General features: G+C 43.2%; 1 protein-coding gene across 1 annotated transcript in view; it reads left to right on the top strand.

Moving 5' to 3' along the window:
- The window catches only part of PCARE (photoreceptor cilium actin regulator), a 155,373-nt gene extending 153,729 nt beyond the window's left edge, over window positions 1-1,644 (top strand). Inside the window, exon 2 of the mRNA XM_086926147.1 lies at window positions 772-1,644. Coding sequence (XP_086782273.1) covers window positions 772-895 — 124 coding nt within the window. The 3' untranslated portion in view covers window positions 896-1,644. The remainder of the gene's footprint in view (window positions 1-771) is intronic.
- The last annotated feature ends 11,943 nt before the right edge of the window (window positions 1,645-13,587 follow it).

Genomic DNA, 13,587 nt, shown 5'->3' with positions numbered 1-13,587 from the left:
CATTCTCCCATCGAACAACTAATAACAAGTTTGTGTCTTAAAGACGGATGTGTCTATCAAATTGGTGGTACACCTCCCTTCCAAATTCATAATACATATTCTGCCCCCAGTGACCTCTGGATGCTCTGGGATGCCAAGAAAAGGTTTCAAATGTCCAATTTTAAATATAGTTCATTAAGTCTGGGATTGTGTCTTTGAAATAAAAATACTAATGTCTGACTGACTGACAGGTGGAACTGGCACTTGTAAATTGTAGTCCATGCCCGAGCCGAACTGACTCTTTCCTGCTGTCTGCTTTTGCCAGATTGTTCCGTGAATCAATGTAAAAGTATTGTCATTGTGAAAAAAAACACACGATGAATGATTTTTAAGATGACGTGTGTTCTTTAGAGAACAGTTTTCTCTCTGCCACCCAATGAGTGTCTCGAAATTGATTCCCCTGTTTTAAAAAACATATTAGTAAATACTGATTTGGTGTTTTAATTACATTAAATGATGGGATATTTTTGTGGCAACCGAATGGAACTGCAACATTGTAAAATAAATAACTTTTCCTCCTTCTGAAAGTAAGAAGCCTGCTTTTGCTCTAGTTACCTGCTGAGACAAAATTCTAGGGCTGTATTTTTACAACGAAGCATAAATATTACATGAGAAACTGTTGCAATGCCAGAGCTTTCAGCCTGTGAGGCAGCCTCGTACATTTCTCGTTATGTGACTGTACTTACCTCAGCGGGGGTGATCTCCTTATCGTAAGCCTCTTTTCTATTTCAGTGCCACGGACGTTGCTAGGAGGGAAGGCGAGGAGAGCAGCAGAGCGCATGAGCAGAAGGGGCTCGGCCGGATCTCTTCCAACATCGAGCTTTGCATTGTGGGGCAGGGACTCCAGAAAGATTGACAGCCTGCGTGCATCCGCCCATGGGCCTACAAAACGGAAAAATTGACGACTCTTTTTTTTACCAGATCTCATGCAATTCCGAGAAACAACTGAAGAAATTGTGAGATGTCTGATTTAGTAAAAAGAGTTTGATTTTATGTAAATGTTCAAAATAGTTTATATTCCTAATAGCTTCATAAAGGATGTTGATATTTATATCTCCCATATTCACCTTCATCCTCTAACACCCACTGCCTTCAGAAAGCTGAATGTGGTAGCACAACTCGCAGACAACTATCTGAATTGATTAAAAATGGAAAATGCGTTCTTTGAACGATACAGTAAGCTATCGCCATTGAGTTGTGGCACGCACTGAGGAGGTCTACTTTATGCTGTTTTCCAACCCTTCACCAGGAGATAAGTTAGTTCTTGCTGTGCAAGAGCTTTGTCTCCTCAAGGGAGCGCCTTATTAAATAGGATGGGGAATTGTATACTGTCCAGACGGGCATTTTAAGAAATGTGGCATATAGTGATAGTGTGTATGAAGTGAAATCTATTTAATTCAAAATCACACCAAGGATCACAATCGAATAGAAATCTCTTCTTCCATGATGTAATTCTGTGTGTACGTATTTACTTAGAATTGCTTTGCACAACTTTAATGCAACCTGAATGTACCGTTGTAATGATGTGAGATGTGTCAGTACCACTCTAGTTATTAGGAAACTAAATATAGAAGTGAAATAAAATATTAAAAAATCAATTATATTTATTTTGGATTGTTATATAGCACTTACTGAGCTCCGAATATCCATGAGGCCTCTTGCAGTTAAGAGTGGAAGCCATCCTGAAGAGCCCTTTTGCAGTATCAGCTCCTGAGAGTTCCATGGCTCCCATGGGTATTAGCAGATGGGAAAAGAATGCACCTCAATCACTCTGTGGAATCTAAGGAAGCGTTTGAACCAAAGTGTGGAGCCATGACTATATGTTAGTCTCACCTGCGAAACGTTTTGTAAGAGGTTGAATTACTAGACAGTTCAGGGAGGCCGACCATAGGCATAAGGTCGTCTATCCACTAGTTGGTGAAGAATGTCAAGGTGAGTTGATTCTGCGCCCCCTGATGTCATCAGTAAACATCCAAACTTCTCTATGTAGGTTCCCACAAACTGAATAATACCCTAACCAATATTCCATGAAAGAAGGAAACTCAGTACAAGGACCCCATTCTGTCTCCAGGATCCAATGCAACTCCCCCCCTAAACTGGTATCTGTGCACTAGCCTTTATTTTTGTTCTATTTTATTTGTTTACACAGCCTCTTCATTCTACCAATTTCCATCTATTATTGTGCTTTAAAGTGTTTCCCTCCATTCTTTATAGCTGCAAGTAAAAAAAACTCCAAGCATATTCACAGTTATTATTTATATGTTTTGCTTGTCTTTGTCTACATTACTTCATGAGAGTAGAGGAGTTCTGAGGACTAAACTTTATTAGGGCTAAACATGATTTATGGTCTATAGTTGTCTTATGTTTCCACCTTAGCTGATCCATTGCTTTCACGGTGTTTTCCCAGGTTTTAAATATCTAGTGGAAAGAGGATAATCAACACACTTGTTATCAGAAGAGTCTTTATCTTCTACCTGAGACGATCAAGGCCTAGATTTATTAAGCCTTTGAAATGAAATAGCATTTGTATAGCACACGGCTACCCGGGAGCATCCCAGCGCTGAAGCAGTAACTTGGGCGGACTGACACGACACCCTAAGGAAAGAGCCAGATCTTTAACTGTTTTTGAAAAGCAAGATTGTTGGATTCCCTACGAAGAGCCTTTGCATCTCCAGCGCATCTCGCAAGGTGACGCATGGCAATGGAAAGGCTTAGTTGAAATTTAGAAAGTCATGCAAGGCATGATTTGCGGGGCTTTGTAAAGAAATGTAACACAAGACAGCGACTTGCATTGCATTACATTACATTTCAACTTGGGAGGCATTCTATGGGTGGAGCATGATCGTTCCCATACATCCACCCATAGATTTTGACACATTCCTAGATTTACAAAGATTTGTAATCCTTGAAAAGCATCAACGAGAACTTTCTCCTCACTATTTCCTCTTTCCACATGCGCTGCTATATCTTTGTAAACCTGGAGCATTTTTGCTCTCTTCCTTTGACGCAATGCAACACAGCCACTTTGCTTGCTGCCCTACGTAGCAAATGTGCCTCCAAATCTCTGGGAAAATCTCAGCAGTAATTTGTGAACTGTGCTCAAAATGTGAAAAGGGTGTCAAAACAATAATTTTATAGATGGCCGATTCAGTGCATCTCTTTGTGGTATCGAATGGCTACCTGGTGCCGTATTATGAATTAGATGGAGAGAAATTACCTCATGAAATTCCCCGCTGCCCGAGTCTGAATAGTTAAGTCTTTCCACACCCTGTTTTTTTTCTGACTGTGAACCTAACTTGATTTTTCCAGCTAGTAAAACCAGATGAAATACCAAAAGTCTTTGGCTGCAGCAGAAGTGAATTCTCATTTTCCGTTTTTTTGTGTTTCTTTTTACTGACAAGGGGGGCATACAGTGCTCTGCCCTGTCAGGTAAAAATACATACCTTCTTCCTTTCTTAGAGCAGTGGATAAATGTATGGCAGAAAACTCCCATGGAATAGCGAAGTCTCTGTGATTTTATGTCTGAAAAATCTGTCTCATGCTGAAATTCCACATTCAATGGGGTTTTACTTGTAATTGCATAGTGATTGTGCAAAATTACCACATTGTAATGATAAAATTGCATGTAAGTTTACCATTACCCCAGAACCACCCACACCTTATAATTAGCCTCTTATGGTGTAGCATACAAGCTTATTGTCCATGCTTGGATCTAGACAAAGATATTGCAAAGGCTTGACCATGATTATCATGAAAGAAATCCTTGGGGCATATCCCAGAAACATGGACGCAAAATCCAGGGCAAATCCATTAGCTTCTTGTTGCTACTTGTGTAACATGGGATGGAGCAAACAGGTTTTGCTGCAGTCCATTTGATGGAAAGGGTTTACTTAGTAAAGGTTGTGCAGGGATGTTTGCCTTGCAATGTCGTTTTGCACTCTGCCTGCGAGCTTTTGAAGTGGTTAGTAGATTAGCATTAGTGGGTTTGCATTACATTGCATTGCTTCGCATTTGTAGCAACTCAAATCGTTATCTTTTGTACATAAGGGCCAAGGATATTATCACCAAGTCACAAATGTAGAAAATAGACTTTGAAACCAAATGCAAGACGTGCTTGGCTTAGAAATACTTCCACATTTTTTTCGACAAGGAGAGGATATTTATTTTAAGAACGTTTTATGTAGTCACCAAAATAGTGAAGAGGTTTCTCCTGGTTTCTCCATGTTTCACGTGCTACCCATGTTTTGGCTGAGTGCAAACACCCTTAGCTCTAGTTCAAATTACAGAAGCAGTCAAAATTATGTGAATGGAATGCCAGTACACAAGTTATGCAATATCGCCATTGAGTCTTTCAGTAAAAAGCACCTGTGCAGATAAGCAGCACTTAACTTGTACATCAAGGAAGTAGTCAGCAAAGCATGGAAATAGAAATTCAGTCTCTGCAGCTATTTAAAACACTTGAGGCTATGTAACATTTGTTCATTCCGAAATGCTTTTTATTTACTTAGAAATCAGTTCAGTGTGTTTGGGAGTATTCAAATGTGAACCCAAAGTATTAATGAGAGTGGTTTTTTCGCTTTTGCCAGATTTATTTAAAATGTAATTGCTGTCAGAAACACGTACATTGCACCTACTGGTCAACTGCAAGAGAATGCAATAACTTCCCTCCCAAGACTCGTCATAAATCTGCATTTGCAAGATGTCCATTCAAGAGCGCCTCACAGCTCAAGAAGCAAGTACAGCTGTGCATGGACAATCGAGTGCCTTTTAGGAGTAAGCTTAATTTAGTTCAGAAAATGGACCCTACATGCATCTTTATCAAAGGAACTCATCAAAATAATTTGTAAAAGTAATTTTAAAAAAATGAAAAAATAAGAACTCATCCGCAGTATGATGGGTACACAGAAATAACGAATGGGTTGTCTAGTTAAAACATTTCCTATGTTATTCCCTGTCACCAGGTTGGAAGCTTGGGCCCTGCCAAGAAAAGTGATCCGATAACGCCCCATGGTATTTGCACCACATTTTCCAGGCACACTTGGAAAGAGCTGCCTAGACTCCTTTAACATAGCATTTAGAAACAGTATGGAGGACAGACTGCTCTTCCAGATGTACAGATGTACAAAGATGCAATGCTCGACTCTGGTAGAAGAAAATCCATGTGCTGCAAAACAGAATATTTACTATCGAATTAACACTTGCGCTATATCATTAGTTTATTCTTTTTAAGAATGTTGGTTCATAAAGTGTTTGATTTATTTATACTTTTTATGTACCGGTGACTTACTCAGTGCGGGTTTTCATAGCACTGTACATCAGCAGTTCCTATTCTTCAGACTTCTGCAGGCCACCATTGATTCACTCCTAGAAACCAGGGACCCCTGTGTAAGAAATATCTATGATTTACCCCCCACTCCCAGAACAATGCACAAAAACCAGAAACAAGTATACATCAAGCAAATAAACATATTATGAAATATTAAATTCACCAACAAAAAAATGCAACATTTAAAATGTTAATGGGAAGGTCTGAGCTCTTGAAAATGTACTTTTATTTCTGAAAGATTAAACATTATACTAAACTCTTGCATATCACTTTTTTATCCTAATGAATGATCCCTTTTTGTCAGTGTCTAACAGTGCTTCAAATGAGGCCACCCCCTCACTAATACAGACTCCATTTGCTGTAGTGCTACTATGAATAAAGCTAAGATTAGATAGCAACTAGTTTCAAATTCTGCGACATTTAAAAGGCATTTTAAAATGTTGAACTTTGCCTTTTTATGTACATATCCATCATTAATTCAACTGCAGTTAAAAATCACCGCTGTACAACATAGAGCAGGGGTCTCCAACCTTGTCGGTGATAAAAGCTACTTATGTTCCATGGAAATCATCCTGAGATAATAATATTATTTGTGAGTAATATGGACCATGTCAGACAAGAATAAATTACACCCCAATGAGATATTATCACCTCAGTGCCATTGGGCAGTGTTGCCAGCAGTGATGTAAAAAGGCTTTTTCAATTTGGAATGCCTCTACATGGGTAATATCTGACAACCATAGCTGCAATGCTGCTGGCACCCAGCTACTAATATTTGTAATATTGCATGATTCATCATCAGCCTATGAGTTTTAAAATGTACATATTTTCATCTGTAAAAATACTCTTTTCATATCTTAGATACATACATGAATTGAGCCAAAACAAAAGCTTCTAATTGAGGACTTGGCTGCACATAGAATAGAGGCTACCAGTAACTCTTTAGCTACCTGTTGGAGAAGCCTGACATAGAGGATAGCATGGCGAGAAGAAGCGTGTCTAATTGAAAAGGTTCAATTGGTGCCAGTACTATTCTACACATAAATCCCATCCTAGTCCTCTGACGCATTGCTGGAGTGTGTCACAAAAGTGATGCAAATTCCAGCAATGGGTCATTACACATTGGCAAGCCCCATTTTGAATGTGCCAGAAGGCGTAACATTTTGCACTGTAGCGTCCTAGAACTGGTGCAGTGAAATCTGATAGATTTTACTGCACCACTTCGACGAGGCTTTTTTGCGAGGGAATACCCACCCTGCACACATTATCCCAGATGCAGGTATAATGTAGCGCAGGGCTTTACAAAGTGACGCACCTGCCTAGATGCATCACTTTGTAAATAGGGCGCAACATGGCGTATTTGTTACGCCTGAGGTGCGTCCCAAAAAGGGATGCAACGGCGGCGCAAAAGTGTCATAAGGCCTCATAAATAAGCCCCACGGCCAGTCCGGGCCTGCCTTGGTGACTAGTTTAGAACTAGGCCACCAGCAGGTGCAACAAATGTTTGCAAGTACATCGATCAGCAGGGGATAGGCAAGAAGTAGATATCAGCTGAATTACTATTTTAAAATATTAAAACGTCATTGGATTGATGTTACTTGCTAATGTTCCTATCTACATAAGGGAATTAATATTCAATTTTTCTCTGTCCTTGGATCTTCATTGACAGTCATAAATTCTCCTGGCCGGTTGAACATGCGGCACTTTACAAAGCGATAATATCTCTTAGACATGCATTTTTACATACACAAATATGCAGAAGGCTACATTGGTTTAATTTTGTTTGTATTTTCCTTTTAAAAAGGCGAAATATACTTAAAAAAATAACTCACTAAAGGACTGTAATTTTCGAAGGAAGTCAGAGAAAACAGGACTATATACAGAACAGCTCACATGAGCGGAATAAGGAATCTGGTTGCACCTTAATAAAAATAAATTGCAGTGCCATATAATAGCTAAGGGCTGCCAGCATCAGGTGCACATATTCTATGCTAACTCTAGTGTGCATGGTTAGTTTTATCTTTTCTGCCCAACTTGGTGAGAAAAGAATCTCTGGGAATGTGCAAACTGTCACTCAGTCCCATAAGATACTGTGACATTCTGTTGTGAGCTCCATGTTAATCACGTGTTACCATTTACTCATGTTTAGTGCTTTTATGCAAGTGTAAATATAACTCTAAAGTGCATTTCCGTGATGTTTATTTCCTCCACTGGAAAACTGAAAACCCTATCACTCATCCCCCACTAACTTTGGAGATATTCCTTCCACTTTTCAATACCCTATTTGCATTTTCTCCTGGTCTTGACAAAAGAATTGCATTTAGGGGTGAGCCTGGTGTAGACAACTTACTACAAAGTTTGTGAATGCTCACAAATCAGTGAGTTTCTCCCCACCGGAAATGGCCCGAGGAGCTTTACTCCATGTAGTGTTCTATCATGGTGGTGTAATGTTGCATGTCAACCAATTCATCAAATTGCCAATTAATTTACCTCCACGCACTGTGGAGGATGTCTTCTGCTTCATCTCAGTTCAACTGATTACACTTAGTCAGTCCATTACAATAAGTAGTAGATGGAAAAGAAGGACCGGAGTATGGTGCACTGGAGACATGTAGTCATTTGTAACTATTTTGCAATTAATTGTAGGTAATCAATGAGATACATGTATTCGATTTCAAATAGTGAATGGTATCTGCTTGGAAAAGCTACAAGGCTGCACATAATGACAGAGTTGGTCCATAGTGAGTTGGAAACATGTATCCTCTTTTCAGGTGTTGCCTATGTGACTCTGGTGTAAACAAGGGGTAAGTCTCCCTCACTACTTACTTAACCACATGCTTAAAACATGTACGAAGAAGGTACATTTTCTCACCAACACTCTATATTACAGTAAGAAAACCAGAATATCCCTAATTACAATTTGAATCATAATCAATAAGTTAACCTGTTCATAGTATTCAATTTCTCTTCCTGATCCTCTTTTGTTTCTGCCTAATTTTCTATTTTTATGTTTACTTCTGAAATCCAACATTGTACAAATATTTTGTATGACTGTTCTTATTTTTTAAGGATTTATTTTGTATGCTCATAAAAGAAATACTGTCTTAAATTTGTGATAGTAATACTGCTGTTGGTTGGCTTTATAATATACTCTTGTAGCTTGTTCAGAAGTGGTGCCTTTCTAGAGTGTTGTTTTGAAAAGTAATAACGCAATTAACCACTATTCAGAGGTGTTAAAAAATTGTTGCACAGTGTTTCTTGCTATCCTAATATAATAGTGATGTCCATGCACTCTTTTCATCTGTGTGTTCATCAAAAATAAATGTGTTACACTAAGGACTATGCCGCGTTAATACTTCTATTTATTTGAATTGCTGTCCTTGTTTTGAGAGTGGGTTTCCTCTGCATGTCTAATCAACTTACATTTTGAAAGCTGCACGATTATAAGGAAGAGTCTAAACTTAGTTGTAACTACTCTCATGCCACCAGTCACTTCAGTGCTTTTAAGTGAGTTACCTTGTATTGGACAGTACTAGGGCAAGGGCTTTAGAATGTTAAGAAGAATCTCAGCTGTTACCACACATGCATTTACCACAGATGCCTTTACAACGCATATAATGCAATGCGTGGCCCTTTACAATGTGTTGTATTACATCTCGGAGCTTGGGCAAGGGAAGGAAGGAAATTTCCAAACCAGATGGGGGATAGCTAGACATTTCTACCTCTTCAAAAGATGGCACCATATGTAAATATTGGACCCTCAAACAAACTCTCCAGTACACCCTTAGACCTGTGAAAACCCCCAGAAGGACTACCGTGCATTTCAGAGGACTACCCTGCTGCTTGAGGTCTGCTTTGTACCTCGAAGGACTGCCCTTCTACTACCCTAAAACTTCCCTGCTGCTTGAAAATTGCCTTGTGCTCTCGGAGGACGTTCCTGCAGCTTGAGGTATGCCTTGCTACTTGATTCCAGGACTACCAGAGCGACTCCACGGGCTAATTGGCTTGCCTGCTGTGTGAGCTACAGGGACATAACAAGCTCTGGAGACATTCATCCCCGCAACTGGCCTCTGCCTGGAGTGAGTCCCAGCCCCCAAGCGTGGCCAACTAGTCTTGCACCCTTGAATGTGTTGCTAAAGGCGCTTCTCCAGCTAAAACCCGAAACATGAGAGGTAAAAAAAATTCCACCAAAAAGAGGCCTGAGAACTAACAGGAGACTTGGACTTACCTACCCAAGGTGCATCGCTGGTAGAACTGACTTCACAGTAGCTCCCGCTACATACTGCACAACAGCAAATCCTGTTCAGCGACTCCTGTCTGAAGGGGTATCCTGCCTCGTGGATCCCTCATTAACTACAGCCTGCAGCTTCGTCCTGCTGAAGATTTTTGCCTTGCAAAATAGTGACAAAGTCCAAGCTTAGAAATCTTTACTGCAACTTCATCTAGCTGCTCCATGAGAACTCCTCCTTCTTGGACACCGATGGAATTCTCGGACCCCTCGCTCTGGTTGTGGGGCCACAAAGGGACCCCGTCAGGGGCCCAAAAAGCTTTGCTTTTTCTTTTAAATTATATTGGAAATCCAGGCCGCAGTAAAATACATGATTTTTTAAAGTGCAGGCCCCCGCACATGTTTTGATATGTACCCCGCGTGTACAAGGTTCCGGATTGTGGATTAAAAATAATCGGGCAAAGGGGGCATCCCCCCAGTGCCCGGCTGAATAGAAGAAGGGGAAGGGGAGCTTGGTGGCTCCCCTCCCAGCTTGCCTCCCCGGCCGATTTCAGCCCCAAGGACCACCACTCCCCATGGTCCGGCCATACACAAATAGGGGGAGGGGAGTGTGCGGCCCCTTCCCTGTGCTATTTTCGGCCTAGGTGCCCAGCTGTGCTGCCCAAAGGGAGGGGGCCACAGAGCCCCCTCCAGGAGCAATTAATGGCCCTGGGGACCCTATCCCCCGGGCTGGGCTTCTGCTATGTCCCAGGGTGCTCACCCCCAGGACATGGGCTACAGCAACAAATGATGGATGGAAATGCTAAGTAAATCAAACATTCAATCAATCAATCAATGGCTTGTAAAGAGCAACTACTCAACAGTAAGGGTCCCTTCACTTGCTACTCCTGCAAGTTCGACGGCACCAAGATACCCTCCACGAACACAAAACAGATATCTGACTCCAACCACCTAAAATGCATCCTGCTCAACACCCGCTCAGTCCACAGACACGCCATCGACCTCTGGAACCTGCTAGACACCACTTCTCCCGACGTCGCCTTCCTAACAGAAACATGGATGAACGCCTCATCAGCCCCAGACATCACCATTGCCATCCCGGAAGGATACAAGATCATCCGTAAGGACCGCATCGACCAGACAGGAGGAGGCATCGCTATCATACATAAGAACTCCATCCGCATCTCAACCAGCTCAGACGTCGACCTTACCAGCGCCGAACACCTTCACTTCCAGATCCACACCGATCCCAAGACCACTCTCAGAGGCACCCTCCTCTTCCGACCTCCAGGATCCCGTGCACAATTCAGCGACGACATCACAGACTTTATCACCCCACACGCCCTCCCCTCCGAGGATTACATTCTACTGGGAGACCTCAACTTTCACCTCGAAAAGAGCAATGACAGCAACGCCACCACCCTTCTGGACAATCTCGCCAACCTCGGACTCAAACAAATTGTCACTACCCCCACCCACATCGCAGGTCACACACTTGACCCTATCTTCACCTCCAGCAAACATGTCTCCTTCAGTCACACCACCACTCTCCATTGGACGGACCACAGCTGCGTTCACTTTATCTACAATAAGATCACAACTCACAACCATCCTCAACCTTCTCTCCGAAGAAATTGGAACAAAATCACCATCGACCAGATCTCCTCATCGCTCCTTCAGAACCCCCCTGTCCACTCCTCAAACCCCGACCAAGCAGCCATCAACCTCACCCAATGGCTTTCAAACAGCGCTGACATCCTAGCACCATTGAAAAAACATCAAACCAAACTAGGCAGCAAAAACGCCTCCTGGTTCAACGATGATCTTAAGAAATCGAAGAAACTCTGTCGCTCCCTCGAGAAGGCCTGGAAAAAAGACCCAAACTCCAGCACCAGTGACGCCTTCAAAAAAGCCACCCGCATACACCACCAACTAATCCGTTCTGCCAAAAAAGCCGCATTCAAAGACCGACTAGATAACAATGCCCACAACAGCAAGGAATTATTCAACATCCTCAAAGAATTTACCAACCCCTCAGCCAACTCCAACGACATCACCTCCTCTCAAACCCTCTGCGACTCCCTAGCTTTCTTCTTCCACAACAAAATCACAGACATCCACAACAGCTTCGACAACCAACCCGGAGACCAACCCACCCAACCTTCTGCCGTACCTTCACCCCCCCTTGAACATCCTTAACAACTGGAACCTAATCTCCACTGAGGACACCATCCGCCTGATGAACTCCATCCACTCAGGATCCCCCACAGACCCATGCCCCCACCACATCTTCAACAAAGCAGACTCCATCATAGCACCACACCTCAGAGACGTCATCAACTGCTCCCTCAACTCCGCCACCTTCCCGGAAAGCTGGAAACACGCCGAACTTAGCGCTCTTCTGAAAAAACCCACAGCTGACCCCACCGAACTCAAAAACTACCGCCCCATCTCGCTCCTTCCATTCCCGGCCAAAGTCATCGAGAAAGCTGTCAACAACCAGCTCGCCGCCTTCCTCGAATCCAACAAATCCCTCGACCCTTCACAGTCCGGCTTCCGAGCCAAACACAGCACGGAGACCGCCCTCATCGCAGCAACAGACGACCTTCGAACTCTACTGGACAATGGAGACACAGTCGCCCTTATCCTCCTTGACCTCTCCGCAGCCTTCGACACAGTCTGCCATAGCACCCTTCTACAGCGCCTCAGAAACATCGGAATCCAAGGAAAAGCACTGGAATGGATCACCTCGTTCCTCACCGGAAGAACACAGAGAGTCCTCCTCCCACCGTTCAAGTCAGAGGCCTCTGAAGTCATTTGCGGCGTACCACAAGGATCCTCACTCAGCCCCACCCTCTTCAACGTATACATGAGCCCCCTCGCGGCCATCGCACGCCAACACAACCTCAACATCATCTCCTACGCTGATGACACTCAACTTATCCTCTCACTCACCAAAGACCCTAACACCGCCAAAACCAACTTACATGAAGGAATGAAAGAAGTCGCCGAGTGGATGAAGCACAGCCGTCTGAAACTGAACTCAGACAAAACAGAAGTCCTTATCCTAGGCACCTCTCCCTCCGCCTGGGACGACTCTTGGTGGCCAGAGGCCCTAGGAAAAGCACCCATCCCGACAGACCACGTGCGTAACCTGGGTGTCATCCTCGACTCCTCACTCTCAATGACCAGACAAGTCAACGCCGTTTCATCATCCTGCTTTAACATTCTCCGCATGCTCAAAAAAACATTTCGCTGGATCCCCACCAAAACCAGAAAAACGGTCACCCATGCTCTGGTTACAAGCCACCTGGACTACGGAAACACCCTTTACGCCGGTACCACCGCCAAACTTCAGAAAAAACTCCAACGCATCCAGAACGCATCAGCCAGACTCATACTAGACATCTCGTGCAAAGACCACATTTCTGGCCACCTGAAAAACCTCCACTGGCTTCCTGTCAATAAGAGGATAATATTCTGCCTCCTTACCCACGCACACAAAGCACTTTACGAACTTGGACCCGAATGCCTCAACACACGACTTTCCTTCTACACACCCCCTCGCCAGCTACGCTCATCCAACCTAGCCCTTGCCGCAGTCCCTCGCATCAACAAAACCACCATGGGAGGAAGATCCTTCTCCTACCTGGCAGCTAAAACCTGGAACTCACTTCCCATTCACCTTCGCCACACTCAGAACCACCTAGCATTCAGAAAGCAACTTAAAACCTGGATATTAGACATGTAATCCCCCTCCCATCCTCAAGCGCCTTGAGACCCTCTGGGTATGTAGCGCGCTATATAAATTCTTACTTGACTTGACTTGACTTGAAGGGTCTCGAAGCGCTCACCCCCAGTCAAGAAATCTGGGTTAAATCAATGCTTCTTTTACTCACTACGCCACCTCAGTTTGGACCCAGCCATTCAGTCTTGATTCTGCTGCTCATGGGAACAGTCCAGCCCAAACTGCCGAGCTGGTCCTCACTGGACA

Source organism: Lissotriton vulgaris, chromosome 6, assembly GCF_964263255.1.
Source record: "Lissotriton vulgaris chromosome 6, aLisVul1.2, whole genome shotgun sequence".
In the NCBI taxonomy this organism is placed as follows: domain Eukaryota; kingdom Metazoa; phylum Chordata; class Amphibia; order Caudata; family Salamandridae; genus Lissotriton; species Lissotriton vulgaris.
Note: the sequence above shows the minus strand (reverse complement) of the source record. Positions and strands in the feature narration are given on the sequence as shown.